Source organism: Sinocyclocheilus rhinocerous, unplaced genomic scaffold, assembly GCF_001515625.1.
Source record: "Sinocyclocheilus rhinocerous isolate Xijiao unplaced genomic scaffold, SAMN03320098_v1.1 scaffold541, whole genome shotgun sequence".
In the NCBI taxonomy this organism is placed as follows: domain Eukaryota; kingdom Metazoa; phylum Chordata; class Actinopteri; order Cypriniformes; family Cyprinidae; genus Sinocyclocheilus; species Sinocyclocheilus rhinocerous.
The window spans coordinates 2,581,101-2,608,444 of NW_015658519.1; the positions used below are offsets into that span (position 1 = coordinate 2,581,101).

The 27,344-nt window shown below is 36.5% G+C and overlaps 1 protein-coding gene across 1 annotated transcript; it reads right to left on the minus strand.

Moving 5' to 3' along the window:
* Window positions 1–1,253: 1,253 nt before the first annotated feature.
* On the minus strand, window positions 1,254–27,344 carry LOC107722614 (unconventional myosin-VIIa-like). The gene is made up of 48 exons (XM_016531044.1): window positions 27,327–27,344; window positions 27,102–27,203; window positions 26,154–26,306; window positions 24,115–24,299; window positions 23,699–23,820; window positions 23,476–23,618; window positions 22,229–22,342; window positions 21,767–21,920; window positions 21,572–21,648; window positions 21,320–21,439; window positions 20,993–21,135; window positions 20,067–20,277; window positions 19,845–19,980; window positions 19,568–19,737; window positions 15,992–16,132; window positions 15,740–15,898; window positions 15,181–15,273; window positions 14,971–15,065; window positions 14,797–14,881; window positions 14,426–14,644; window positions 13,589–13,789; window positions 13,294–13,362; window positions 13,024–13,164; window positions 12,755–12,907; window positions 12,242–12,316; window positions 12,017–12,165; window positions 11,780–11,906; window positions 10,621–10,740; window positions 10,374–10,547; window positions 10,049–10,276; window positions 9,784–9,951; window positions 9,577–9,694; window positions 8,939–9,062; window positions 8,599–8,762; window positions 7,831–8,009; window positions 7,388–7,512; window positions 7,101–7,243; window positions 6,322–6,475; window positions 6,040–6,195; window positions 4,332–4,437; window positions 4,126–4,239; window positions 3,948–4,035; window positions 3,733–3,839; window positions 2,885–3,070; window positions 1,815–1,931; window positions 1,649–1,732; window positions 1,434–1,553; window positions 1,254–1,346 (listed from the first exon to the last, which is right to left on the minus strand). Exons 1-48 carry the CDS (start codon window positions 27,342–27,344, stop codon window positions 1,254–1,256), a joined length of 6,423 nt encoding a protein of 2,140 aa, XP_016386530.1.

Sequence of the window (27,344 nt, forward strand, 5' to 3'; positions counted from 1 at the left end):
GCTCCATGACGTTGTGGCATCAAGAACATGTTTCTAATAACATGAGGCTCACGTCGGTAAGACAAAATAAGGCTCAGGGCTGGAGAGAAATGGATACATTTCACTTTTAGGCATGACATGAATGAAATGGTTTTTCGAGTCCCCCACAGTGAAGTGTTGTGTTTCTGACTTCTCCCTCTCCTGCCCAGGGTCCTGTGTTATTATTTGGTAATAGTGAGCACATGGCAAAGTGTGCGTCAGGGCCAAAAAGCGTGCTCTACACTCGATTACCATGATTGCTGTGGAGCATTAATGCTGGATTTTCCAGTTTTTGCACAAGGCTTTCTTTCAGTTTCATGGAACGGCTGAATTGCTGGTCAAGAGGCCAAGGGTTGAGAGAGGCACGCTGGGATATTTCTGGTTTAGTGGAAGAATTAAACCGTAAGAGAGGCTGTGAAAATCCCAAAAGTCCTAAAAAATAAATCCTTGTTTTTCAGGGGATTTTGAAGTTCATTCTGCTGTAGTAAATAACATGAATTAAGAAGAAATTCATGTGACAAATAATGATTGCTAAAAATTCAGCTTTGCCATCACAGGAATAAATTACATTTCAAAATATAGTAAAACAAAAAACATTTTAAAAAATCTTACCAACCCCAAATTTTTGAACAGTAGTGTATGATGCACTGTATATCAGTTTGGGACATCAATAGTCAAATAGATCATATCAATATATTATAAACAAACTGCAAATACTTCTGTAAATATATAAATATATAATTATTATGAATGAAATGTGTGAAACGTGTGCAATTTAAATTGTAGAGTATTATTATTGATTACAAATTGTTCAACTAGTCATCATTCATTCAAAATTAAATTCAAAGCCATATTGATTTTTACATTTTATATCGTTAAATATGGTTCCATCAAAGCAGCATTAGGTTAGAATTAAACTGTAAAAATACTGCCACCTAGTGTAACATTGCAATGCAAAGTCAATGAGATGGTGGACTAATGAAATAAAAATAAATACTCAAGCCTATAAATTTTTTTTGAAATATATATGCACATAGAAGAAGCAACAAGCAAAAACATTATGAGTTCACTGACAGATCTATACTAGTTACTGTTACATATTAAAAAGTGATTTCTGACATCAATTATTAAACAATTTGTTTTACTTCCGCAATATGCCAAAAATCACATTAACAAATTCATAGTATAATTATGGTAAAGATCTAAAAAAGAAATGCCACAAAAAAACAATCCAACTACATTTTGATCCTCCTCGATTTCCGCACTTTTGGTATCTCATTCAGATACATGTCCTTGTAAGAGGACAGGAGATCACTTATTCTATAACCCTGCAAGACACAAACAGTCAGAGAGGATATTAACATATGCACATGTGTGACACTTGCTATAGTTGTGTGTGTGTGTGCTGTATTTACCATAGAAGTCTCACAGAGCAGAGTGTTGCCCTGCACCAGGCTGCCGATGGTCAAGTGAAAATAGGTGTTTCCGCTAGACCAGGAAGTGATCTTACTGAACAGATGCATCGCAAGCACCTCCTGCAGGCGAGCCAGCCAAAACACTTGTTAACTTCACAAACTACACAATGCTGAGGTGAGCTGTACATTAGAGCTGCATACAGACAGATTTGTACCTTTGTCTTAGGGTTGATGATACTAACTCCTTGCTTGCTGACTGATAGCGTAATAACACTGGGGTAACTCTTCTCTGAGGTTTGCTGAGAGAAAAAGGACAGTGAGTGTCAAGAAAACAACCCCCTTCTTAGCAATTAGGGTTATTTTTAGAGTTGCCCTGGTTACCTTTACTTCGAAGAAAACACATCCGAAGGTAGGCCACTGTGAGATCGTCTTCAGGAACTGGAGTTTGGCTTCATCTACAGTTATGCCTGCCTGCTTGTTGTACGCGTTGATAATGTGCTGCAAACCAAAGACCAAAACGATTCTGTCATTCATCGTAATGTTAGGGCCAGGGGTTACTAAAATATACTAATACTAAATAATGCGTCATACGTTCTCAAAAAAGTCTCTTATATGTTCACCAAGGCTGCATTTAACATTAAAACAATAATATAGTGAAAAATGATTACACTTTCAAATAATGGTTTTATTTTAATATATTTTCAAATGTGAATTTTCAGCAGCCAGTACTCCAGTCTTCAGTGTCACATGATCCTTCAGAAATCATTCTAAGAAGTTGATTTGCTGCTCATTTCTTAAAGGGATAGTTCACCCAAAACTGAAAATTCTGACATTAATTACTCACCCTCATGTCATTCCAAACCTGTAAGACCTTTGTTCATCTTCGGAACACAAATTAAGATATTTTTGATGAAATCCGAGCGCTTTCTGACCCTCCATAGACAGCAAGGGTACTACCACGATCAAGATCCAGAAAGGTACCAAGAACATCGGTAAAATAGTCCGTGTGACATCACTGGTTCAACCATAATTTTATTAAGCTATAAGAATACTTTTTGTGTGCAAAAAAACTAAAATATATAATAAATAATAATATAATAAATATCTTAATTTGTGTTCCGAAGATGAACGAAGGTCTTACGGGTTTGGAATGACACAAGGGTGAAGTAATCAGTGACAGAATTGTAATTTTGGGGTGAACTTTCCCTTTAATATGATCACTGGTGAAAACAGTTGTGATGATTAAGAGTTTTGTGGAGCCCGTGATACATTTTTTTCAGAATTCTTTTAGGAATATAAAGTTTTAAAAAATAACGATTCAATTAAGAATGAAAAACAAAAGGACACCAAACTTTTGAACAGTAGTGTGTCTATGTAGGCACCTTACTAAGGTTTGGAACAAAGTCAAAACATACAGGACTATAATAGTAAATAAGAGGCTTGAGGATCACCTTTTTCAAGTCATCAGCAGTCATGATCCTCTGCTGATCAGCTGGTACCAGATCTTTCAGCATTCTAGGGATCATGACAAACTGTGATTTATCCGTATCAACCTGAATACGGAACAGCAGTCCTGCCAGACTGATCATGTCCTCTTTAGATACACTATGGTAACCCCGCAAATATTTCGGCAATTCCTGGGAAAATATAAAGAAGACAGTTAGGCAAAGTTGCACAGCAGGAAAGGGTCATAAAACCCAGAAATGAGTTGCCATTTTTACACTTTTGGTTTTATTGCATGGTTTTATTCCTGCTTTATCAAAAGTTTTTGAAATGGGTTTACGGTTAAATGGGTAATACCCCCATCCTGATGTTTTAACTCTTTACTTATGAAAAAGGTGGTGGCTAACAAGTTGATAAATGGGATCTTGGCTAAATTGGAGGTTGGAGACCCTTTAATGTCATCACACCACATAGGTAAACTCTGAGTTTGATTTTACTTGTAGATTTAAAAAAGAAAGTTGAAACAGGTGTCGGAAGCTTAGTGGTGGTGATACTGAAGTTGTGTGACCATGTTGTAGTTTGTTGACAGCCTAACTTTTACTTTTTACATCTGCAATTGTATTTATTCTTCATTTGATTATCTTGAATAAAACGTGTATGAATCATAACTTTGGTTGGTCCCAGAGCTTATTTTCTGCAATAATTCAAAAGCCATTGGAAAAATCCTAGTAGATTTTTGTAGAGGGAACCAGGGTGATGCACACTGTAAGGCAGGTTAAAATGATGCTGTTCTAGAATTCAGCTGACAGTATTTGGCTTGACCAGATAAGGAATGATGATCAGATAGACAACATACCTGGGGAAAGTGGAAGGTTAGGTCAGCAGTTAGGTCTTTTCCTGAGATCACATTAAACCAGAGCTTCCTCATGAAGAGCACCAGGTAAGGGACAATAGCTGGAGCAGCTGTATTCAGGATCAATAATATTTATAGTGAGTGAGAGTCTGATTATAATGCACCTACTGAATAAAAAGTTGGGTTAATTACAGTAGCTAGTATGTTATACAGCTCACCCTCCTTGACTTTTTTTCCTTTCTTGACGACATCTGTGAGTTGCCTGAGGTTGTCAAAAAAGTACTCTTTAGAATCCATACTTACTACCTGAAAGGATCAGACCAATGAAGATTAGCATGGACCTAAAACAACACCATCAGGAAAAACATAATGACTGAAAGGAAACATGTCTGAAACCTTCGTGGATGTTTTAACAAACAGACTGTATCCATCTGATGAGGAGAGCCGGAGCTCTTTGGCAATGTTGCGGCATAAGTCTTTTATCCTCGTGGTGGTAGTCACCTCAAATATCTAAAATTAAAAACAGGGAGTTTTTTTTTTTTTTACATGGAAAAAGTAAAATGAGTAAAATGGTTAAAACAATTTGAAATGTCACTTCTTACTTCAGATGTATCGTTGGGAAAATGAACTTTATGGAAGATCTGAGTGCTGTTATTCTGAATGGCGTCCACTTCCACCTGGTGAGGAGGCAACTTCCTTTCCTCGATACTGTATAAGACAATAAACATTGCTTTTTGGATTGATTTTAGCCCTCATGTTCTGTTCACGTTGGCATCTAATGTCTAATTCACTCTACACTAATAGACAAACACCAACAGACACATTTGTTGAGTTTTGTTGGACCAGTGTGTTACCGCTGTGGATGCAGTAAAATTGGCTGTAGGAGTGAGAGTGTGTGTTTGTAGTCCGTTTGTTCATTGGTTCCCATTGATTAGTCTCCCCAGTTGTGTCATGTTATCTGGTTAAGCTAGTTAGCAGCCTGTATACAGTATATAGCTCTAATGTTTCTCTTGTTCCTTGTCAGTTGTTGAATGTAATGTTTTTGTTTTTGCTCATATTACCTGTTCCTTGTATTCCCTGACTTTTGTTGTAACATGGATGAAAACTAGGGATAGTCGTCACAATGGCACACACTGTATAAAGGTCCTAGAAACTGTTTTATGAAATGTTTGTCTACTGAAGGTTTTTTTTTTTTCAGAAAGATGTTTTCATCAGCTGAACAATGTTGTTATACAACAGTATAATCCGTTGAACGAACTGTACTTCTATCCCTCACAGCCTCATTTTCATTCCTGTCAAAAATTAAATATGGTGCCACCCTAGGTCAATACAGGCACGACTTTCATTGCACGTTCATACACAAGTATTCAAGCCACTATTGTAAGCTGCTGTTTGAACAGTAACAGTAAGAAATAAGGTCTTTATGATATCAAAATGTTAGATACCATATAAATGTCATAATTCTTGTCACCAGTGTCAATATCACAAAAAACTAATACTAGCCTAAATTAAAAAAGCTCAAGCTCACTTAAGACAAGTAAACAGTCAGTGAATAAATAAGAACAAACCCACCGCATATTCCTCACTGTGTAAATGAAATATATATTTCTTCTTTTACAAAAGTGATTTAGTCAAGAGCAGTGAGAGATTTTCTCTCTTTTGTTGTTTGATTAACATGAATGACAGACAGCAGGAATATAAGACTGCTGTCATTTTAAGAGCTGCCCGGATCTAATATACTGTTATACGTGCAATCTTTCTCAGCTGTTTGCTTTCACTTAAGACCTAAATTACTGTGCTTACGAGGATACTTGTAAAGATGGGCATTTTGACACATACAAGTGTGTATATTTAACCGTTCAAGGTCTATAAAGTGGCAAAAATAACTCAGTTGTTTCAATACTCCCACGCTCTATGAGCACCGTCTTCACATGCGCCTCTCTGACACCGCTCAGAAACAGTCTCTCAGACAGCGCCGCATATAGCGCATATATGAATACTCTTTCACTGCAGATTGCATTTCAATGGCTCAAAATCAATCGCTTTTAAACCACAATGCTTAAAATCACATGCAAATGAATAATTTTCGTGACCACAGAAAAGGCACATGAGTGCAAAATCTCTACTGGTTGACAATTTCTACCGGTCTTCTGGTATATCGCCCACCCCTAGGCACATTTCACCTGTTAGTAAATGCAGTTGTGAATGTAGCCATACTATAATCTAATGGCTGTCTGCATTGGTCGGTGTGTGTAGTTGCAGCATGAATTAGCCTTAAGAGACAAACTGTTTGAGTATGTAACGCTCTACCTGAGCATAGCTTGCATCCTCTGCAGGCAGGTGGAGGCCAGAGGCTCTCTGGGTCTGGACTCCAGAAAACGTTGAGCATATCTCAGTAGCAACTGACTTGGTGGAAAGAGACCACAACACAGCCACAAAAGCTGCCAACCTCGCTCCATACTCAACCTGAGAGATAAACAGAGAGAAACAAACAAGACTGCAATTTAAAAAAAAAATCAGATAAAACAAACCAAGCAACATTAGATCATATTTGGGTACCAAAACTAAATGAGTTAAAACTAGCTGACAAACCCATGGCTGTTATTAGTCATCTGCTTCATTATTTGGCAGTAGATCTCATCTCTTAGTTCCACGTGTGCTGTTGCTGGCCCAAAGATCTGGTTTGTTAAATCAATGGGTGTCCGCACATGCTTGACTGGATAATCTCCCATATATTTAAGGATAGGTAGAGACAATGTTAAAGAAAACGGTAAGCATCATTCATTAAAATTCACTCGGGTCACATGTTTTGGGAAGTCGTGGCCTAATGGTTAGAGGGTCAAACTCATAACCCAAAGGTTACGGGTTCGAGTCTCGTACCGGCAGGGATTGTAGGTGGGGGGAGGGAATGTACAGCGCTCTCTCCCACCTTCAATACCACGACTGAGGTGCCCTTGAGCAAGGCACCGAACCCCCAACTGCTCCCCGGGCGCCGCAGCAAAAAATGGCTGCCCACTGCTCCGTGTGTGTGTTCAATGCTGTGTGTGTGCACTTTGGATGGGATAAATACAGAGCACTAATTCCGAACCCCCAACTGCTCCCCGGGCGCCGCAGCAAAAAATGGCTGCCCACTGCTCCGTGTGTGTGTTCAATGCTGTGTGTGTGCACTTTGGATGGGATAAATGCAGAGCACTAATTCTGAGTATGGGTCACCATACTTGGCCACATGTCACTTCACTTCACTACTGAAGTCTTTATCACTTATACTGTAATCCACAAAATACAACTTATTTCAAAAGAGCTATATTAGATGATACAAATGATTCAGTTTTCATTTTCCTCCTCATTTGATCAATGAACAGGAAGGATATCTGTGAAGCAGTCAGAAGCGAGGTGGCAGAGCTCAGAGTTGCCCTGCAGGCTCCTGAGCAGCGGCTGTTTTAGAGGCTCTTTGCTGTTGGCCCACAGTTTCTCTTTGGCCCCTCCTTTGCCACGGCCACCTTCTTTTGACTCCCTGTGACCCATTGAAAGAGGTACAAGATGAGCATTTCAGAAGCTCTGGCATGTTATCAAAACTAGTAACTTTCAAGTAACTTTTTTGGAGGGAGCAGCTTTCATTTATATCAGGTGAGATGAGTGCAAACTGTGCATGTGTTACCTGAAATAATCAAAAGAGAACTCCTTGAGCGTCACAACTGCAACTTTCTCTGTGCTGAGCTCCTCCTTCTGTGGCAACACCGGCATCACTGACTTTCTTCGCGCTGGGGTCAAATTCAGCAAATTCTAGAGGATAGAAATCACTCTTTACATTTCTATTCTTGTCAAACTTAATTGACTTACAAAACAAAGCTTATTTTGCGACCCTAAAAAAGAACCTTGTTGGGGGTTTTGAAAACCATTTTCTAATAAACGCGCATTAAAAATCTTTAAAGGAACTTTCTTTAAATGTTTAGAGGCAGTTTAAAATCTTTAACTCCCTTTAAATATTTATTTCCAAGACAAACCCTTAAAACACTGATAAAAACAATTAACATAATAATGGCCAGTGCTGAGAAGTAATTTCCTCCACAAATTAGCGTGAAATAAAAGAATCATGTGTACCAGTGTTTCTTCTGTAGGCCTGGTCAACATCGGCAAAATCCGAATGGCATCTAAGGAAACTGCTCCGATTTGATTTGTCCTCTCATTCCTTGCTTTGATCCAGCCTTCAGAAGAATACTCCCCATCCTTTATGATAAACAGTACATCACCCCTTCTGTAGCTCAGCAATGTGGGATCCCCTGAAGGGAAGAAAAAAAAAACTGAAAGATGAATATCTAAGCAATTTCAACCAGTTCAAGAACCAATTTAAATGTTAGAAGATGCCATCATCCCAAATTAATGTAAGAGTGATTCTTAAATTTTAGTTCTTTACATTTTACTTACATTTTATTTTCAGGAGAGATTATACTATTGTATTTTTTTACCTAAGAATTTCTATATGTGGACTTAAACTTCCCCTCTGTAACTGTAATAAATGTAAAAAAAAGCAACACTGAAAGAAAATTGGTGTAGAAACAATTTTCACTCAGAAATTGCTAGCAAATTTCATAAATAATTACAAAGAAATGGCAAATAACGTCGAATTAAATGTGACATTTTGAAATACAAAGACTGAAAACATACTCCAATAATCTGTTTTATTTACAACTTTGAAAATTTGACACTTCTGACTGTTAAATTCTTTGAAATTTTTTCACCAAAAAGTGAAACATGTTATTACTATCATACATCATCATCACACATTATTTGTCAAAATTTGAAATAGTCCTTAAGTTGAATAATCACCCTGAAATGTGAATACTACAAGGAAAACTGTAAAAGAAGCACCTTGTCTGCTAAGGTCCTGTATTGCCACAGCATACACTGATCTCTTCTTAAGCCCTGAGATGAACATGCTGACCAACTCCACTAATTCTCTTCCCTTCACAGCCTTCAGCTCATACATCCCCTTTGGAGTCATCAAGCACACAATCCCACCAGACTTTTCCTCACTGTCGGAGAAAAGTTAGGAAGGGAAGGAACGACGGAAATGAAAAAAAGGAAAGTCAGCTGGTTCATCTAACAAATTAGACTGAATCTAGTCTTTGAAGCGTAAGTACTTTATCAATGCTCTGGTGTAATTTAGGTGCTTCTCCATGGAGGTTTATCATAAAAAGCAATATTTTACCTCATCTCAATACTTGACACCTCAGGATAAGAGAGCTGTAGAAATGCGGCTTCTGTCACATCCTGAAAGAAGACTCCCTTCCAGTTCACAACAACTACAAACTGGTCTTGAGGCACTGAGGGACCTGAACACAAATTTTTCACAGTAACTGATAAAAAACTACAACAACTTCACAAATTCAATGCATTAAAGGGACAGTTCACCTAAAAATGATAATTCTGTGATCATTTACTTAGACTGACTTTAGAAACACATAACTCTTTCTTTTGTAGGACAAAAAACAAGTCGTCCAAGACGAATGTCCAAGCTGCTCTTTTCAGTACAATGAAAATGAATAGTGACCCTGACCGTCAAGCAAGATTTTTAGTGAATAACAACTACATTTTTAGTCTGTTCCTCATACAAAACTATCATAGGGCTTCAGAAGACTTGGAGTCATATGGTGTACATTTATGATGTTTTTATTGTGCCTTTTTTTTATCTTTACAGCTTTGTATGGAAAAGAGCAACATAAACTTTCTTCAAAAGCTCTCATTTTGTGTTCCACAAAAGAAAAAATGTCATACAGGGTTGGAACGACATGAGTACAGTATATGTAATGACAAAATAACTACTACTTTCTTTCTTTCTTTTTTTACCTGAAACAATTTGAGCCTCATAGAACTTGGAGAAATAAATTGGCCACTTCTCCCGTGCATATTCAACAGTTTCCGCTTTCACTTCATAGGCAGGTTTAGTAGAGTTTATGTAAGGACCCTAAGAAATTACGAAGGATTATGGCTTGCCAAGCACTACCCAAATCAAATTTTGTGATATAACGGCATATACCTGTATTTACAGCATACCTGTGTGTGTGCAGAATGAATCATCTGCATTAGCTTGACCACAGACTTGCTCTCAATTAAAGTCATGTTCATGCACTCACGAACAATCTTCTCTGCGGTTTCCATACTGCTTTCAGAGCCATGCTGTACATAGTAATGTTTGGCCGCGAGCTGCACATAATCATCCTCCTAGATCAAGATTATGGGTCAACAACAGAAGATAAGTTACAAATCTCATTCCTATTAAAATATATATGAACAGTTCAAATAAAGAGCCTAGATTTACCTTATCAGACTGATAATCACCACTTTTGAGTCCGTGGATGATCTGCCTATAGATGAGCTCTGTGCTGACTTGGTCAGATGAACAGTCGTGCCATGGAGTGAAGATCTCTTTGCGGAAGTAGAAACGCCAAGGAGCATGTTGTTCCTCTCTCCCCTGCCTCTTTTCATCCTGCTCACAAATAGACACGGTGTCCAAGACGTGCTGACTGCCACTGCCAAGAGACCAAATCTGCAGCAAGAGATGCATAAATGAAGACTCTATTACTATTGCTCATTAGTTATATGTGAGGTGCATCTTGATATATAGCCATTCAGATGATACAAACCTTCTCATACATTGCAACATACAGGGAGAAGCCGTAAGTGTCCTGCAGGTTTATTTTCTGGATAATCGAATTGCACACCTCTGCAGAAGTGCTGGCTGAATCCACAGTGAAAGTGATGCTTTTGCCGTCCATCAGACTCACAACTACTGTAATGGGCTTCTTGTTCTCTACAGACTTGCAGGAAAAAAGGGCTTGTCATTTTTAGAATAAGAGGAGTATTCTTCATCTTTTCAGAGGGATTGCCTACCTGTAGTTCAACCCAGCATGGTGGCTCACTTCTTTCTCCATTGGCTAAAGTCCTCCGCAGTCGCTCTGAACAGTAGGAGGAGTACTCACTTGGCCCATAACATATGAAGCTCTGCAGGTACTGTGGCCAAAAGATTATGGAACATAACACACAACATAACCTTAACATGATGTGACGTGATGTGATGTGACGTTACGTAATGCCACGTCACATAACATCACGTAACGTAACATAACATAATGTAATGTTGTCACATCACATCAAGTCACGTAATGAAACGTAATGTGACAAAGTAACGTAATGTAACACAATGTAACCTAAGTAACAACATACCAAAACATAGCATGAAATAAAACATTACACTACATAATAACAATACATAAAATGTAAAAAAAAATAACGACATAACACAACACAAAACAAAACGGTATAACATAACATAACAACATAAAACAAACATAAGAAAAACCGCATGACAATACACGATATAACAACATAAAATGAGATGACATAACACATAAAACATAGCACATATAAAACAGCATAACAAGACATACAACATATCATAAAATATAAAACATGACAAAACAACAACATAACATAACACAAAACATAAAACAGCATGAAATAACAAACAAGAAAACATAGCATGACATATAACAACATATAAAACGGTCACACTTTATATTAGGGTCTCTTAACTAGTTGCTTATTAGCATGCATATTACTAGAATATTACATTACCTTATTCTACATCCCTAATCCTACCCAATACCTAAACTTAACAACTACCTTACTAGCTATTAATAAGCAGCAAATTAGGAATTTATTGAGGGAAAAGTCGTAGTTAATAGTGAATAAGTGTTCCCTATATTAAAGTGTTAAATAACACTTTTCTCAACACATTTCTCATACCACAACATTACATGACATACAGTATAACATGACATAACATTACAAAACAACATTAAACAACATACATAACAACATAAACAATCTGCATGACAACACATAACACAACTAAACATAACATAAACCAACATATAATAACATGACATATAACACAACAACATGTAATATGACATATTTTGTGATAATGAGTGGATAAATTCACATTAGCTCTTAAATAACAGAACAGAAATCAAATAGTATTTCATACCTTACTGAGGCGATCCGTCGGGGGGAAAATACCCAGACAGATGGACAAAAGAACCCAGCCTCTGTTTGTACTTTTGGGGTTCTTATTGGCTGTTAACTGCTTAAGGATCTGACAGTAGATTTCATCTCTGAAAAATATATATAAACTCATAAAGATGATCTAACAATTATCTCTCTGTGTGGGAAATATATTCCACATTGTGAAGAATGTAAATGACCAATGGCCCATCACATTCACCTTATATCTTGTCGTACGATAGCATATCCTACAATAATATGCAATTTCTCCAGTGGTGTCATTGGACGATCATAAGTTGCTCTCTCTCCAAACAGCACATCCTCTTCCTCCTGAACAGCCTGCATTTTAGGTTGTGGTTCTTCTTCTGGCTGCAAATTTCATTGGAATGATTATTAGGAACCATGATGCAGTTAGCTGTGGGTAATGATCAGTGCTTTAGTATACCTCTTCTTCAGGAATGGCTGAGTGTTTTTTCTTCCCTGTCCCCTTCTGTTGCTTAATTTTTTTTCTCAAAAATTTCTACAATTACAAGACCAACAGACAAATAAACCCACAAAAGTTTGTTCGATGTAATATAATTCTATAAGACAAGTAACAGTCACATTTCTGTTGGGTTACTGACTATTATGACAGTATTTAGCAGTTCTTTATTTGTGGTTTGGTCCTTTGATGTATTTTTTAAAAGTGTAAATATTTAATTTTCTTCCTCTGTATTCACATCAAAATCTTTATATTGTTATGTCTTGCATTTTTTCACCAGAAGGCATTTTACCTGTGTGTGTACATTCAAATATTTAAAGCAATATAATATATACTAATATCAAACAGCACGAAAATGCATGTTGATCTGGTTGGTCTTTTCAGCAGCGTAGGCACTGGAGGTTCTGTATGAGCTGAACATCTGGTAAATGTAAAAAAAAAAAAAAACCTTTGTTTTATAGTGTCTTGTTTGTTTACCTGATCTAATCCAACAAGGTTACTGAGTCGCCGTGCTTGTCTCTCACCAAGGTTCATCTGAATGGGGTCAGGTATAGCAGAAACACGTTCTTGCTTCGGCTCTGGAAGATCTCCCATAAACCTCAGTATGATCCACCATACTGTCAAACAAGCCTGGAGGAGGAAGGAAAAAGCGGAGAAAACCCCCCCCCCAAAAACAATACAAGACACAGTTGATCATCAAGATTTGCTTTTGATGGGAACATGTTTCTAATGAGAACAGCACTTGCCAGGGCATCCCCTTCATCTTCATGGTAGAGCAGGGGCTGTCGTAATCTCTGTTGGATATGTGAGAGAGTAGATGATCCTTGGAAGTGTAAAGAAGCAAATTTAGAGAAAGAGAACTCATCGTTCTCCTTCTCCTTCTCTTTCTCATTCTCCATTTCTTTCTCCTTTTCCTTCTTCTTCTGCATTTGCTTTTCCTTTTCCTTTTCCTTCTCCTTCTCGTCCTCGTCCTCTTCATCTTGACTGTCTTCACTGCTGTCTGGTAATGACATCACCTTCCTCTCCCTTACAGGGCTCTCTACTAATTCAACCTCTTCTAACTTCACCGGCTCGGCCTCCAAATCCTAGAAGAACATCAGGAACCAATCACACAACATCTTGCATTCCTAAATGTCTTTGAAAGGCATAATGTACAGTATTATCACTGGATACAGTATCCATTAATTGATTGTGTATCAACAATTAAAGTTGGAGCTGACATAGGCTTATTGGAATTTTTTGAAAAATGAATTTTGATCAGGAAGTGTTAGTTGTCCTGCTTCCTTGATGCGCTGTGAAGATGACTCTAACCTCAAACCCCTCAGGAGCTGGGCCCTCTTGTCCTACTATTGCACTTGGAAGGAAGCCAAAGATATTCTCCACCATTTCCTCATCATCCTTATCCTGGGATTTGCCAGCTTCCTCGTTTTTTCTGAGCAGCTCCTCTAGGTGTTGCTGAAGCGCTAGTGCTGTACGTTCCTGAGCCTCTTTTTCTTGTGCAGTCAAAAATGCCTAAGACAGAACAAGGGTATTAATGATAAATGCTTAAAAAAAATGTTTTTGTGGAAACGGTGACATATTTTCTTCAGGGTTCTTGAAATGAACAGCATTTATTTGAAACAGAAATCTTTTGTGACATTATAAATGTCTTTACTGTTAATTTGGACGAATTTAACACATCCTTGCTGAATAAAGGTAGGCCTATTTTTTTTTAAAATAATTTAATCTTACTTGAAACCTCTGAATTGTACTGCATCATGGTTTCCACAAAAATATTAAGCAGCACAACTGTTTTCAACATTGATAGTAATAAAATATGTTTCTTGAGCACCAAATCAGAATGATCTCTGAAGGATCATGTGACGCTGAAGACTGGAGTAATGGCTGCTGAAAATTCAGCTTTGCCATCACAGAAAAAAAAAAACATTTTAAATACAGTGAAACAGAAAGAAGTTATTTTCAATTGCAATAATATTTCACAATTTTACTGTATTTTTAAAATAAATGCAGCCTTGGTGAAACTTATGCTATGACATAAGAAATCCAAACATTTGACCGGTAGTGCATATAAAACAAAAACAAGACAAAAAATTCTGCAAAAAGTACTAAAAACCAAGAAATCTGCTCTGTTCCACTGTACAATCTCACATCTGTTTTCATTCTCTTGAGGGTCTTCCTGGCCAGCAGTCCTCTGGTCTGTGCCTGCAGCAGTATCACTGCATCCTTTTTGCGTTTCAGGTCTTTCCTCGCGAGGTAGCCACGGGTCTGTGTTTGCAGAGTGATGGCTGCAGCCCGTCTGCGCATATACTCCGTATGGAGCTGCCGACTGCGCACTTTTGCCTGCAGCCGAGCAAATCCTTGCTTGAGCTAACAGGGAAAACAGAAACAATAGGAGGCATTGTTATGAACGTAACAATATTGTAACAATACGTCATTGTTTCAACGTAAATTATTTCATTACACTAATTTTAAGAGCTATTGCATATACTGTAGACATTAGATGTTCCTGCATAGCTTACTTTGCAAAAGTCTCTTCTGTCTCTGTGGCCACGCCAGTTTTTCTGCAAAACCAGAGCTGCCCTCCTCTTCTTTACAAAATTTGCTCTGTATGTGAATGACGAATGACTTAATTTAACATTGCTGTACAATTACATAAAAAATACTATGTAGACACGCGACAGTGGGGAACGAACCTGTCCTTATGGGCAAGCATTACTCTTTGGATGATAAGTGCCTTGCTGTAAAGCTCTTGCTCTCTCTCCAGTTCTAGGAAGGAGTCATGATGATCCTGTGACAGAGTGAAAGAAGAAAACACACAGTGCACAAAAATTCTTATGTGAAAAACGATGACATAAACAGTACAGATGTAAAATTAGTATTGAGAAATATTACTCCTAAGGTACCCTGAGAAAGACTTTGGTTTTGCCAATCTTCCAGTCCTCTTCGTCTTTGATCATAGCCCTGCAGATGGCTGCACAGCAGTTTGCAGCAGGCTCCTGATGAACAAATAACAAATATTTCCATTTATATCAAATCATTCCAACCTAGAACATTCATCATTGTTTAAAGCTGAACATGTAATTCTTTTCATTTCTCATATGTCGGCTTCATTGTGTACACAATTATAAGTGAATCATTAATAGTTTGATTCACAGTGCATTAACTAGTGTTAACCAATACAAATTCTGCAGGCAACGTCTGCAAATGCAGAGACTGACATTAACTAAGATTAATAAATGCTCTAGAAGTGTTGTTTATTGTTGTAAGCTCATGTAAACTAATGTAGTTAACTAACGGAACCTTATTGTAAAGTGTTAATAGAGACTTTTAGATCAACATTATATATACATGATTCCTAGCAACCAATCACAGCTGAATTCAGCTATATTCATCAGTTATCACTTTATAATAATTCTCATATTCAGAGCATCACATCTGTAAACAATCATATTAGGCCCATACAGTGTTTGGGTCACAGTGCACAGTCTTCAGGAGCACACGGTAGCGCTGCAGGAAGTCTTTGAAGGTGTGCCGGATGGGATATCCCGACTTGCGTATTTTAATGGTCTCCAGCATTCCAGAGTAGCGAAGCTGCTGCATGCAGAGCTCTCTATTAAAAACCTGAAAAGCAGGAAAAAGAGAAAGCACGATTTGATTATAGTTCTGATGGCTACACAATATAAAATATGCAACTATAGGCATGTGAATTGGTACCATGGGCATCTTTTTGTCATTTGGTTTGAAGCAACGTATGAAGAAGGGCTGACAGAGAGACAGGGCCTTCATCAGAGAATCCAGGGACTGACGGAACTGGCCACTCAGAGTAGATATCTGCCGCCTTGAATCATTTACTTGCTGTGTGACACAAAAAAAGACACAGTATATTGCAAAGCTGTTGCCATTGTCCAGTCAATACTGTCAGTCTACCGTATAAATGTGCCATACTCGTAGTGAGTTCTTTGGCGTCATGAGGATTTTGTTGATTTTGTTATTGTCCTTGACTGAGTTTTTATTCGTCTCCTTTTCAAAGATCTGTTTGAGCAACTTGTTGGAAGATTTCTGAACCAGCTCCATGATGTCCACGCTCAGGGAGTCTCTGTTCTTCTCCAAAAATCCTGACAAAATACAGCACTTTTAGATCAGAGGCAATTTGCTTTTTAAAATAACTATTGGGAAATGCAGCATGCATGTCAAAACCGAGTCTTTAAGTAATGAATTGTACCTTCACAGTCATAATAAACCGTCCCAGCAAAGTGCTTAACCCCAAATTGCATGCCATGGTTGCTCTTGGATGACATGTACAGTTTGTTTCCGTTATGTTCTTTGTTCATTTTGTTTAACATTGTGGCATCTGTTCCCTGCATTGAAAACAGGACAACGCAAGGTGAGCACAGACAAAATATCCATAAGCATATACACCACTCATGTAACTTATGAAGCTCACCTTAGGAAAGGTGCTCTCCTCATCAATCAGAGCCAGTATGTTGAGAGGTTTAACAGCCAGCAGGTCAAGGGTTTTCTGGTTGTCACTGAAAGCAATGCGCTTCCATGAGATTTCTTCTTTACTGTACTCATCCTGCTCCAGCTTGAAGATGTGCCCCACAAAGAACTGCTGCAGGTGCTCATTGGCATAATTAATGCACAGCTGCTCAAAACTAAACAAAAAGAGGGCAGAAGTACAGAGAAATTATATTTACGACTCGAGTATGGGTACTGTGTCAATATCTATCTATCTATCTATCTATCCCTGAAATTATACTTAAATGTAGTAATGACCCTAGTAAAAAGTAATATATTTAAAGTACATTTATTTCATACTAAGTATAGTTCAAATCTATTAACATATTTACTGACATATTGCTCGAGACTTACTGATATAAAAATTATAATCAAACTTCATTTGGAGTATCACTTGTGCACAATGCACATTTCTTAATATTAAGCCTAAAATTTGTTTTAATATCACTATTGATGAGGATCGTATGATCTTTGAATAATATCGGCAAGATATTTAAAGTGTACCTAAAGCAAACTTGCAATAGTTCCACTTCAACACAATCCAATCTACTATATCTTTAATTGGATCTCAGCACTACTTCCGCACAATTAAAGTGCATTAAGTACTAAATTAGTTTAAGACTTTAAGTATACCAGTTTAGTATACTAAAAGTATGGGTATTTTTATTAAGTACATAAATACGTAAATGTATTTGTAGTATACTTAGCATATAACAAATGTTAGTATATTTATTTTTCACTAGGGGAAGTACAATTGCTCAAGTACTTTAAACCCCTGCTAAATAGTCGCATTAATTTATCATAAATTTTTTTAATTTAACATAATTTTTAGTTTAGACAACAGACACTTACCTGTTCTGAGGGAAATTCTCAAAGCCAAAAATGTCAAGCAGACCAGTGGACTTGCGCGTGTAATTTGGCTCATCCGTCTGGGGTTTGTGAATGGCGCTGTTTATTTTTGTGAAAATCCAAACAAACAGCCTTCCGTACATGGCCTGGCAGGGGGTAGAAAAACATTAATTCACATGTGCAACAATAATGGGAATTTATGAAGCCTGAATGTTGATTGTACTGTATATACACCATTGTTCAAAGGTTTGAGGGTCAGTAAGTTTTTTTTCTTCTTCTTCTTCTTCTGGAAAAAAACATTTGGACAGTATGGTATGAGGATGTGGGTACCTTGGCAAAAGCATCTCTGGTGTCTGTGGCCTGCTCTGAGCTGAGGGGTTTCATGACTATCTCTCTGTTTGTCATGAAGGAGCGATGGGTAAGACTCTTTTCGAGAACAGCATCATCCACCTGCAAAGTGACAGAAGTGCTGTCATCAAATACATTCATCAGCAAACGTTCGATTGCATAAATATAGCAAGCTTTTAAAAAAATTAATTGAGGATAAAGTGCTAAAAGCAGCTAAAGAACATTTCTCTGTACCTCCAGCAACTTGGCAGTGACAGAGAAATTATTGGAGGACATGACGTCACAGCTGTCCATGTTATTCATTATAGTGCCTGAAAAAGATCAGGAGCAAATCACTTAACTTTATGACATTCCTAACTACAATAACTTCTGTGTGTGGGAAGACAGTTGAAATGTTATTACTGTAATAGAAAGGTTATTGACACTAACTCTGAAAGTCAATATTGCCCATGTGGAGAATGGTAGCGAGTAATTTGAAGATTTCCCAGCAGTCCCTGTCTGAGAAAGTGAGGATCTTTAGAGCAGAATGAATCCGTCCGAACTCATCATTATCGTCCCGACCATCACAAGTCAAACAATCACCCTAAAGAACCATCGGAAGGGTCACTTATTGCACTTGTACCTGAGTCAGTGATTATCAGTATTAAAACCTGATAAAGGAATCTGAATTTAGGGAGCAGGAGTGATTTTAACACTCAATGGATATAAGACCAATAATGTTAAGATGTAATTGTGAATTTACGTTATTTGACTTAATTATGGTATACATTTAAAATAGCAGAAAAACTACAAAAATTTGGGCTAAACATTTAGCAAATACACAAGCAAAAATAAAAGCGTTACAAGTACTCTCCGCTCTAAAACATAATCAACTTGAATTGAAGCGCTCACCTCAGTCAGGTACTTGAACTGTGATGCATCACCAAGAGAGAGAGTCTTCTTATGGTCACTTTGCATCCCAGATAACATACAATAAAAAATGTGGTAGTTCCTTTCCTGAGGTGCCTAAAAATTAAATTAAATACATTCATAATTAAATTATCTTAAAATAATGAAATTAAATTAATAAAAGAACATTTATTTACTCCATTTAATTATTTTAGGTTTTAATCATTCTTTTAATCATTTTATCATTTTAATAATTCAACATCATAAATATCAATTAATATTTATCAAACAGCAATTTCAGACTATTTGAAACTAATGAAGCTCATAAAAGTGCAGAGCCAGTCCAAGGCTCTTAATGTTTTTCTTCAGCACGGACATATTAGTACAGTACATATTACAAGGTACATATTAGTACCTTGGATGTACATATTGGTACTTTAAAAGTATATGTGACCCTGGACCACAAAACCAGTCTTAAGTTGCACGGGGATATTTGTAGCAATAGCCAAAAATACATTGTATGGGTCAAAATTATCGATTTTTCTTTTATGCCAAAAATCATTAGGATATTAAGTAAAGATCATGTTCCATGAAAATATTTTGTAACTTTCCTACCGTAAATATATCAAAACTTAATTTTTGATTAGTAATATGCATTGCTAAGAACTTCATTTAAATGTGCCATACTCGTAGTGAGTTCTTTGGCGTCATGAGGATTTTGTTGATTTTGTTATTGTCCTTGACTGAGTTTTTATTCGTCTCCTTTTCAAAGATCTGTTTGAGCAACTTGTTGGAAGATTTCTGAACCAGCTCCATGATGTCCACGCTCAGGGAGTCTCTGTTCTTCTCCAAAAATCCTGACAAAATACAGCACTTTTAGATCAGAGGCAATTTGCTTTTTAAAATAACTATTGGGAAATGCAGCATGCATGTCAAAACCGAGTCTTTAAGTAATGAATTGTACCTTCACAGTCATAATAAACCGTCCCAGCAAAGTGCTTAACCCCAAATTGCATGCCATGGTTGCTCTTGGATGACATGTACAGTTTGTTTCCGTTATGTTCTTTGTTCATTTTGTTTAACATTGTGGCATCTGTTCCCTGCATTGAAAACAGGACAACGCAAGGTGAGCACAGACAAAATATCCATAAGCATATACACCACTCATGTAACTTATGAAGCTCACCTTAGGAAAGGTGCTCTCCTCATCAATCAGAGCCAGTATGTTGAGAGGTTTAACAGCCAGCAGGTCAAGGGTTTTCTGGTTGTCACTGAAAGCAATGCGCTTCCATGAGATTTCTTCTTTACTGTACTCATCCTGCTCCAGCTTGAAGATGTGCCCCACAAAGAACTGCTGCAGGTGCTCATTGGCATAATTAATGCACAGCTGCTCAAAACTAAACAAAAAGAGGGCAGAAGTACAGAGAAATTATATTTACGACTCGAGTATGGGTACTGTGTCAATATCTATCTATCTATCTATCTATCCCTGAAATTATACTTAAATGTAGTAATGACCCTAGTAAAAAGTAATATATTTAAAGTACATTTATTTCATACTAAGTATAGTTCAAATCTATTAACATATTTACTGACATATTGCTCGAGACTTACTGATATAAAAATTATAATCAAACTTCATTTGGAGTATCACTTGTGCACAATGCACATTTCTTAATATTAAGCCTAAAATTTGTTTTAATATCACTATTGATGAGGATCGTATGATCTTTGAATAATATCGGCAAGATATTTAAAGTGTACCTAAAGCAAACTTGCAATAGTTCCACTTCAACACAATCCAATCTACTATATCTTTAATTGGATCTCAGCACTACTTCCGCACAATTAAAGTGCATTAAGTACTAAATTAGTTTAAGACTTTAAGTATACCAGTTTAGTATACTAAAAGTATGGGTATTTTTATTAAGTACATAAATACGTAAATGTATTTGTAGTATACTTAGCATATAACAAATGTTAGTATATTTATTTTTCACTAGGGGAAGTACAATTGCTCAAGTACTTTAAACCCCTGCTAAATAGTCGCATTAATTTATCATAAATTTTTTTAATTTAACATAATTTTTAGTTTAGACAACAGACACTTACCTGTTCTGAGGGAAATTCTCAAAGCCAAAAATGTCAAGCAGACCAGTGGACTTGCGCGTGTAATTTGGCTCATCCGTCTGGGGTTTGTGAATGGCGCTGTTTATTTTTGTGAAAATCCAAACAAACAGCCTTCCGTACATGGCCTGGCAGGGGGTAGAAAAACATTAATTCACATGTGCAACAATAATGGGAATTTATGAAGCCTGAATGTTGATTGTACTGTATATACACCATTGTTCAAAGGTTTGAGGGTCAGTAAGTTTTTTTTCTTCTTCTTCTTCTTCTGGAAAAAAACATTTGGACAGTATGGTATGAGGATGTGGGTACCTTGGCAAAAGCATCTCTGGTGTCTGTGGCCTGCTCTGAGCTGAGGGGTTTCATGACTATCTCTCTGTTTGTCATGAAGGAGCGATGGGTAAGACTCTTTTCGAGAACAGCATCATCCACCTGCAAAGTGACAGAAGTGCTGTCATCAAATACATTCATCAGCAAACGTTCGATTGCATAAATATAGCAAGCTTTTAAAAAAATTAATTGAGGATAAAGTGCTAAAAGCAGCTAAAGAACATTTCTCTGTACCTCCAGCAACTTGGCAGTGACAGAGAAATTATTGGAGGACATGACGTCACAGCTGTCCATGTTATTCATTATAGTGCCTGAAAAAGATCAGGAGCAAATCACTTAACTTTATGACATTCCTAACTACAATAACTTCTGTGTGTGGGAAGACAGTTGAAATGTTATTACTGTAATAGAAAGGTTATTGACACTAACTCTGAAAGTCAATATTGCCCATGTGGAGAATGGTAGCGAGTAATTTGAAGATTTCCCAGCAGTCCCTGTCTGAGAAAGTGAGGATCTTTAGAGCAGAATGAATCCGTCCGAACTCATCATTATCGTCCCGACCATCACAAGTCAAACAATCACCCTAAAGAACCATCGGAAGGGTCACTTATTGCACTTGTACCTGAGTCAGTGATTATCAGTATTAAAACCTGATAAAGGAATCTGAATTTAGGGAGCAGGAGTGATTTTAACACTCAATGGATATAAGACCAATAATGTTAAGATGTAATTGTGAATTTACGTTATTTGACTTAATTATGGTATACATTTAAAATAGCAGAAAAACTACAAAAATTTGGGCTAAACATTTAGCAAATACACAAGCAAAAATAAAAGCGTTACAAGTACTCTCCGCTCTAAAACATAATCAACTTGAATTGAAGCGCTCACCTCAGTCAGGTACTTGAACTGTGATGCATCACCAAGAGAGAGAGTCTTCTTATGGTCACTTTGCATCCCAGATAACATACAATAAAAAATGTGGTAGTTCCTTTCCTGAGGTGCCTAAAAATTAAATTAAATACATTCATAATTAAATTATCTTAAAATAATGAAATTAAATTAATAAAAGAACATTTATTTACTCCATTTAATTATTTTAGGTTTTAATCATTCTTTTAATCATTTTATCATTTTAATAATTCAACATCATAAATATCAATTAATATTTATCAAACAGCAATTTCAGACTATTTGAAACTAATGAAGCTCATAAAAGTGCAGAGCCAGTCCAAGGCTCTTAATGTTTTTCTTCAGCACGGACATATTAGTACAGTACATATTACAAGGTACATATTAGTACCTTGGATGTACATATTGGTACTTTAAAAGTATATGTGACCCTGGACCACAAAACCAGTCTTAAGTTGCACGGGGATATTTGTAGCAATAGCCAAAAATACATTGTATGGGTCAAAATTATCGATTTTTCTTTTATGCCAAAAATCATTAGGATATTAAGTAAAGATCATGTTCCATGAAAATATTTTGTAACTTTCCTACCGTAAATATATCAAAACTTAATTTTTGATTAGTAATATGCATTGCTAAGAACATTTGAACTTAATTTCACCCTCAGATTCCAGATTTTATTAGTTGTATATGTAATAAAACTATATAATATAATATAATATAATATAATATAATAAACAAAGTCATTCTACTCATTGGGTTTGATGACTGTTTACATTCACTTTTTCTGACATTTGACCAAGTACGCAAAGAGCAGAACTTATATCTCTAATTGTACATTGACCACTCACATATTTTATGATATGTGACCCTGGACCACAAAACCAGTCTTAAGTCGCTGGGGTATATTTGTAGCAATAGCCAAAAATACATTGTATGGGTCAAAATTCTTTTATGCCAAAAATCATTAGGACATTAAGTAAAGATCATGTTCCATGAAGATATTTTGTAAATTTCCTACCATAAATATATCAAAACTTAATTTTTGATTAGTAATATGCATTGAACTTCATTTGGACAACTTTAAAGGCGATTTTCTCAATAGTTTTTTGGGTTTTTTTGCACCCTCAGATTCCAGATTTTCAAATAGTATCTCGACCAAATATTGTCCTGTCATAGCAAATCATACATCAATGGAAAGCTTATTTACTCAGCAGAAGTCTTACCTGATGACAGACACGAGACTTCTCCAGCAGGTACTGCTCCATGTGAGCTCCCTCTATATCGCCTTCTTTATTGAAGAAGACCTCCACATATTTCCCAAAGCGGCTGGAGTTATCATTCCGAATGGTTTTGGCGTTCCCAAAGGCTGTAAGACATGCATAAGTGAGACAGCTTTCTATGGAAATGATTAAAATAGTCCAACAAACAAGCCTGTTCAGCACTTACCCTCCAGGACAGGGTTGGCCTGGATGATCTGCTGCTCTATCCAGGAGTGCTGCCCGCTCACAGCAGCCAGGAACTGAAGAATCAGTTTAGTGCTTTCTGTCTTCCCTGCACCAGATTCTCCACTGACACACAAACCAAAAGCATTTATCATGTATTGTTTGCCAAGATTTGCACAGATAACTTTATCTTGTAAATTAATAAATATAGCTTTCAGATGATTTATAAATCTCAATTTTGAAAAATTGACACTTATGACTTGTTTTGTGGTCCAGGATCACATATGTAAATCATATCTTATAATCACACTTATAAATCATATGTAAAAACATTCTCTTACAAGTGCAGCATTAGTGTGGCCACTAAACATGCCATTAGATTAGATTCTTAATATTCAGAAGAAAAGATCATATATGTACCTGATAATGCAGCACTGGTTGCGTTTGTTGCGGCGCATGTTGTAGTAACAACTGTCAGCGATAGCAAAGATGTGCGGTGGGAGCTCGCCCAGCTTACGCCCGTGATACAGGTCCACCTGCTCCGCCGTGTAGATGGGCAGCATCTGATAGGGATTCATGGCCACCAGGACAGAGCCAATATAGGTCTAAACAGCACACACAGAGAAAACTACATATATCACATAGCTTATACACAGCAGGATCCAAACAGAAGAGGACACATCTGGAAATCTGGGATTAAATTGAACTTAATCTAAAGATTAAACAGAAAGTTTAAGGATTTACAACAAAGAAACATTATGATGTAAAATTAATAATGAATATTTTAGATTCTGCACTATTGCTAGGTTACTAATCAAACCAAGTAAATTTGTGAGACTGAGCGATTCTTTATACAAATGGTCAGATGTTCTTCTTAAGATCTCACACCACTTTTTGGATCATGTCAAATCATTCTAAAAAACATGATCTTTCAGTTTTATACAACGCTGTTCAGTGTTGCTGTCATTAAGGCAAAAGCACTATAGGTACTCTACTAAGACACTATGCAATTCATTCACTATGCAATATTTTAATTAATCTTTTCACTCAAATTGTTATCTGCATAACTAAACTTGTTATTAAACAATTACTCATTTTAAAAAATTCAATTTTCCCCACTGCTCTCAGACATAGATATGTATACGATATGCTCTCAGACCCTACTGTACGCAGATATTGCAAATACATCTAAAAATACATCACACAACCCATGAGGTTTATGCACTGAAAAATTTTTTCCCAAGGACAAGTTATTTATTTTTCATTGGCTCAAGTTAAAAAATATAGATGTAAATCATTACCCTAATTTTTTTTAATTGGATGAATGAAACATTTTTTTCAGTGTGGTAAAAAAATAAATAACATTTGTTTGCCAGATTTTTACTGCATTTTTAATTTTATAATTTAAAAAGGGTTAGTTCACCCAAAAATGAAAATGAGCCCACAAATTGCTTACCCTCAAGTCATCCTAGGTGTATATGACTTTCTTCTTTCAGACGAATCCAGTCGGAGTTATATTAAAAATTGTCTTTGATCTTTCAAGCTGTTTAATGCCACTCAGCGGGTGTTGCATGCATCAGTCCAAAAGAAGTTAAATAAAAAGCGCCCATCCATAAAAAATAGTGTCTCACACAGCTCCGGGGGGTGAACAAAGGCCTCCTCTAGCTAATCCATGCGTTTTTGTAAGAAAAATATCCATATTCAAAAACGTAATAATCACTTTAATGTAGCTTGTGCCAACAGTTGTGAGCTAGATTAAAGTGATTATTACATTTCGATTAGGGATATTTTTCTTACAAAAATGCATCGATTCGCTACAGGAGGCCTTTGTTCACCCCCCGGAGCCGTGTGAGACATTTTTTATGGATGGGCGCTTTTTATTTAACTTCTTTTAGACTGATGCATGCAACACCCGCTGAGTGGCATTAAACAGCTTGAAAGATCAAAGACAATTTTTAATATAACTCCGACTGGATTCATATACATATACATATAAGTCATATACACCTAGGATGGCTTGAGGGTGAGTAATTTGTGCGCTAATTTTCATTTTTGGGTGAACTAACCCTTTAAATCTAAATCTACATTTAACAGAAATTTTATATTGTAAATGTGAGCTGTCACACAGAGAATACAGTTTTTCACTGTAAATTCTAAGATGTTTTTTTACTTCCAAAAACTGTACATTCAGTATTATATATCAGTATTTTAAAGTAGAATTACATGAAACGTCTCATAAGATCTATTACAGTTTTTCATCATAGAGTAAGCGAACTTACCATTAACCAATGAACAGATTTTTACTGTATTTTTAGTCTTCCACCATTCAAATTATGATCATTATTAAAAACAACTCAAATACTAATTAGGAAAAGCATTATATTTAATTTGATGACTACAGAGGCTGACTAAAAATCCACAAACCAATTCATTTTATACAGTAAGCTGAATAAACTTACATATATACTGCCCTGTTTGTGGCGCACCAGCAGGTTTCTGAGTAAACCGGCTTCACTGAGGTCCCCCAGTCGGATCATGTCATCCACACCCTCCACTGAGGTGGGGTGCATAAGCTTCAGACTGGCCTTCTCCCCCTCCGGGATATTGCACTCCTGGGAAACCAGCACTATACATGAGATTCATCCGACTACGCAAATGTAGATGAATTAGAATACTAGAATAATACAGAATGTGTTGTGATGTAATATTCCATTACAGTGGATTATTAGGGGATAGCAGGGCTAGTTGAATATTTGCAAGGGTATATTTAATAATTTAATGTTTTTAAATAAAAAACATTAAATGGCCTATAGGTTTTTCTGTTAAAAAACAAGATTATGATTCATATGTAATATTATTATTACATTATGTAAACATTATTAACACATTGCTAATTATTTATTAATATAGCACATTTAGCATCACAATTAAATTAAATATCCAATTAGTAAAAAAACTGTAAAATGACAAGACTACATAGACACACTAGCAAATGTTTATCAAATATCTCCACTACTCAAGACGACAGTGTGAAAAAATGTGTTGAACTTAGATTTAAAAGTCTTCACTGATTAATTGAATGTTTCAAATATGTAACATTTAAAAACACAAATGACAATTTGCTCCACTTGTATTTTATGAAACATACCCTTGTACTGATAATACAGATCAGACTTTGTTTTAAAATGTCCCCAACAACGACAAAATATCTGATTATAGAGACATTTTAGCCTGAAGGACAGAATTCTCAAAAATAAAAATTTAAGATGGTACTGTAGACCACGTAGCTAGAGAAAACACGTTTTGAGTAACTGGATCTTAGACTCAAAACCTTACAAATAAAAGCCCTTGTGACAGTTAGCACCGGTCTCTTTACTGTACAAGTCATCGCCGAGTCATGTTTTTACCTTCCCTTCATCATCAATCAGGCAACACTGTCCACTGGCTGAGACCTTCACATACCCTCCAATAGGGACCCCAATACTGGAGTCAATCCAGAAGTGATCCCCCTAGATTCAGATTCACATTCACATGAACTACATTTGAAAACCAAACACTACTCACAACCAATTCAAACATCACAATTTCACAACAAAAACTTAGGGCAAGAAAGTAAATAAATGAACACACACCTTTTTTAACATCACCAT

What these genes read in the sequence shown, in the direction of transcription:
- LOC107722614 (XM_016531044.1), bottom strand. An exon ending in AACCAGTGCTGCATTATCAG is followed by an intron (nt 23,821 to 24,114) that starts GTACATATATGA and finishes TTTGTGTGTCAG; the next exon opens with TGGAGAATCTGGTGCAGGGA. An exon ending in TTCATTCTGCACACACACAG is followed by an intron (nt 9,695 to 9,783) that starts GTATGCTGTAAA and finishes GTAATTTCTTAG; the next exon opens with GGTCCTTACATAAACTCTAC.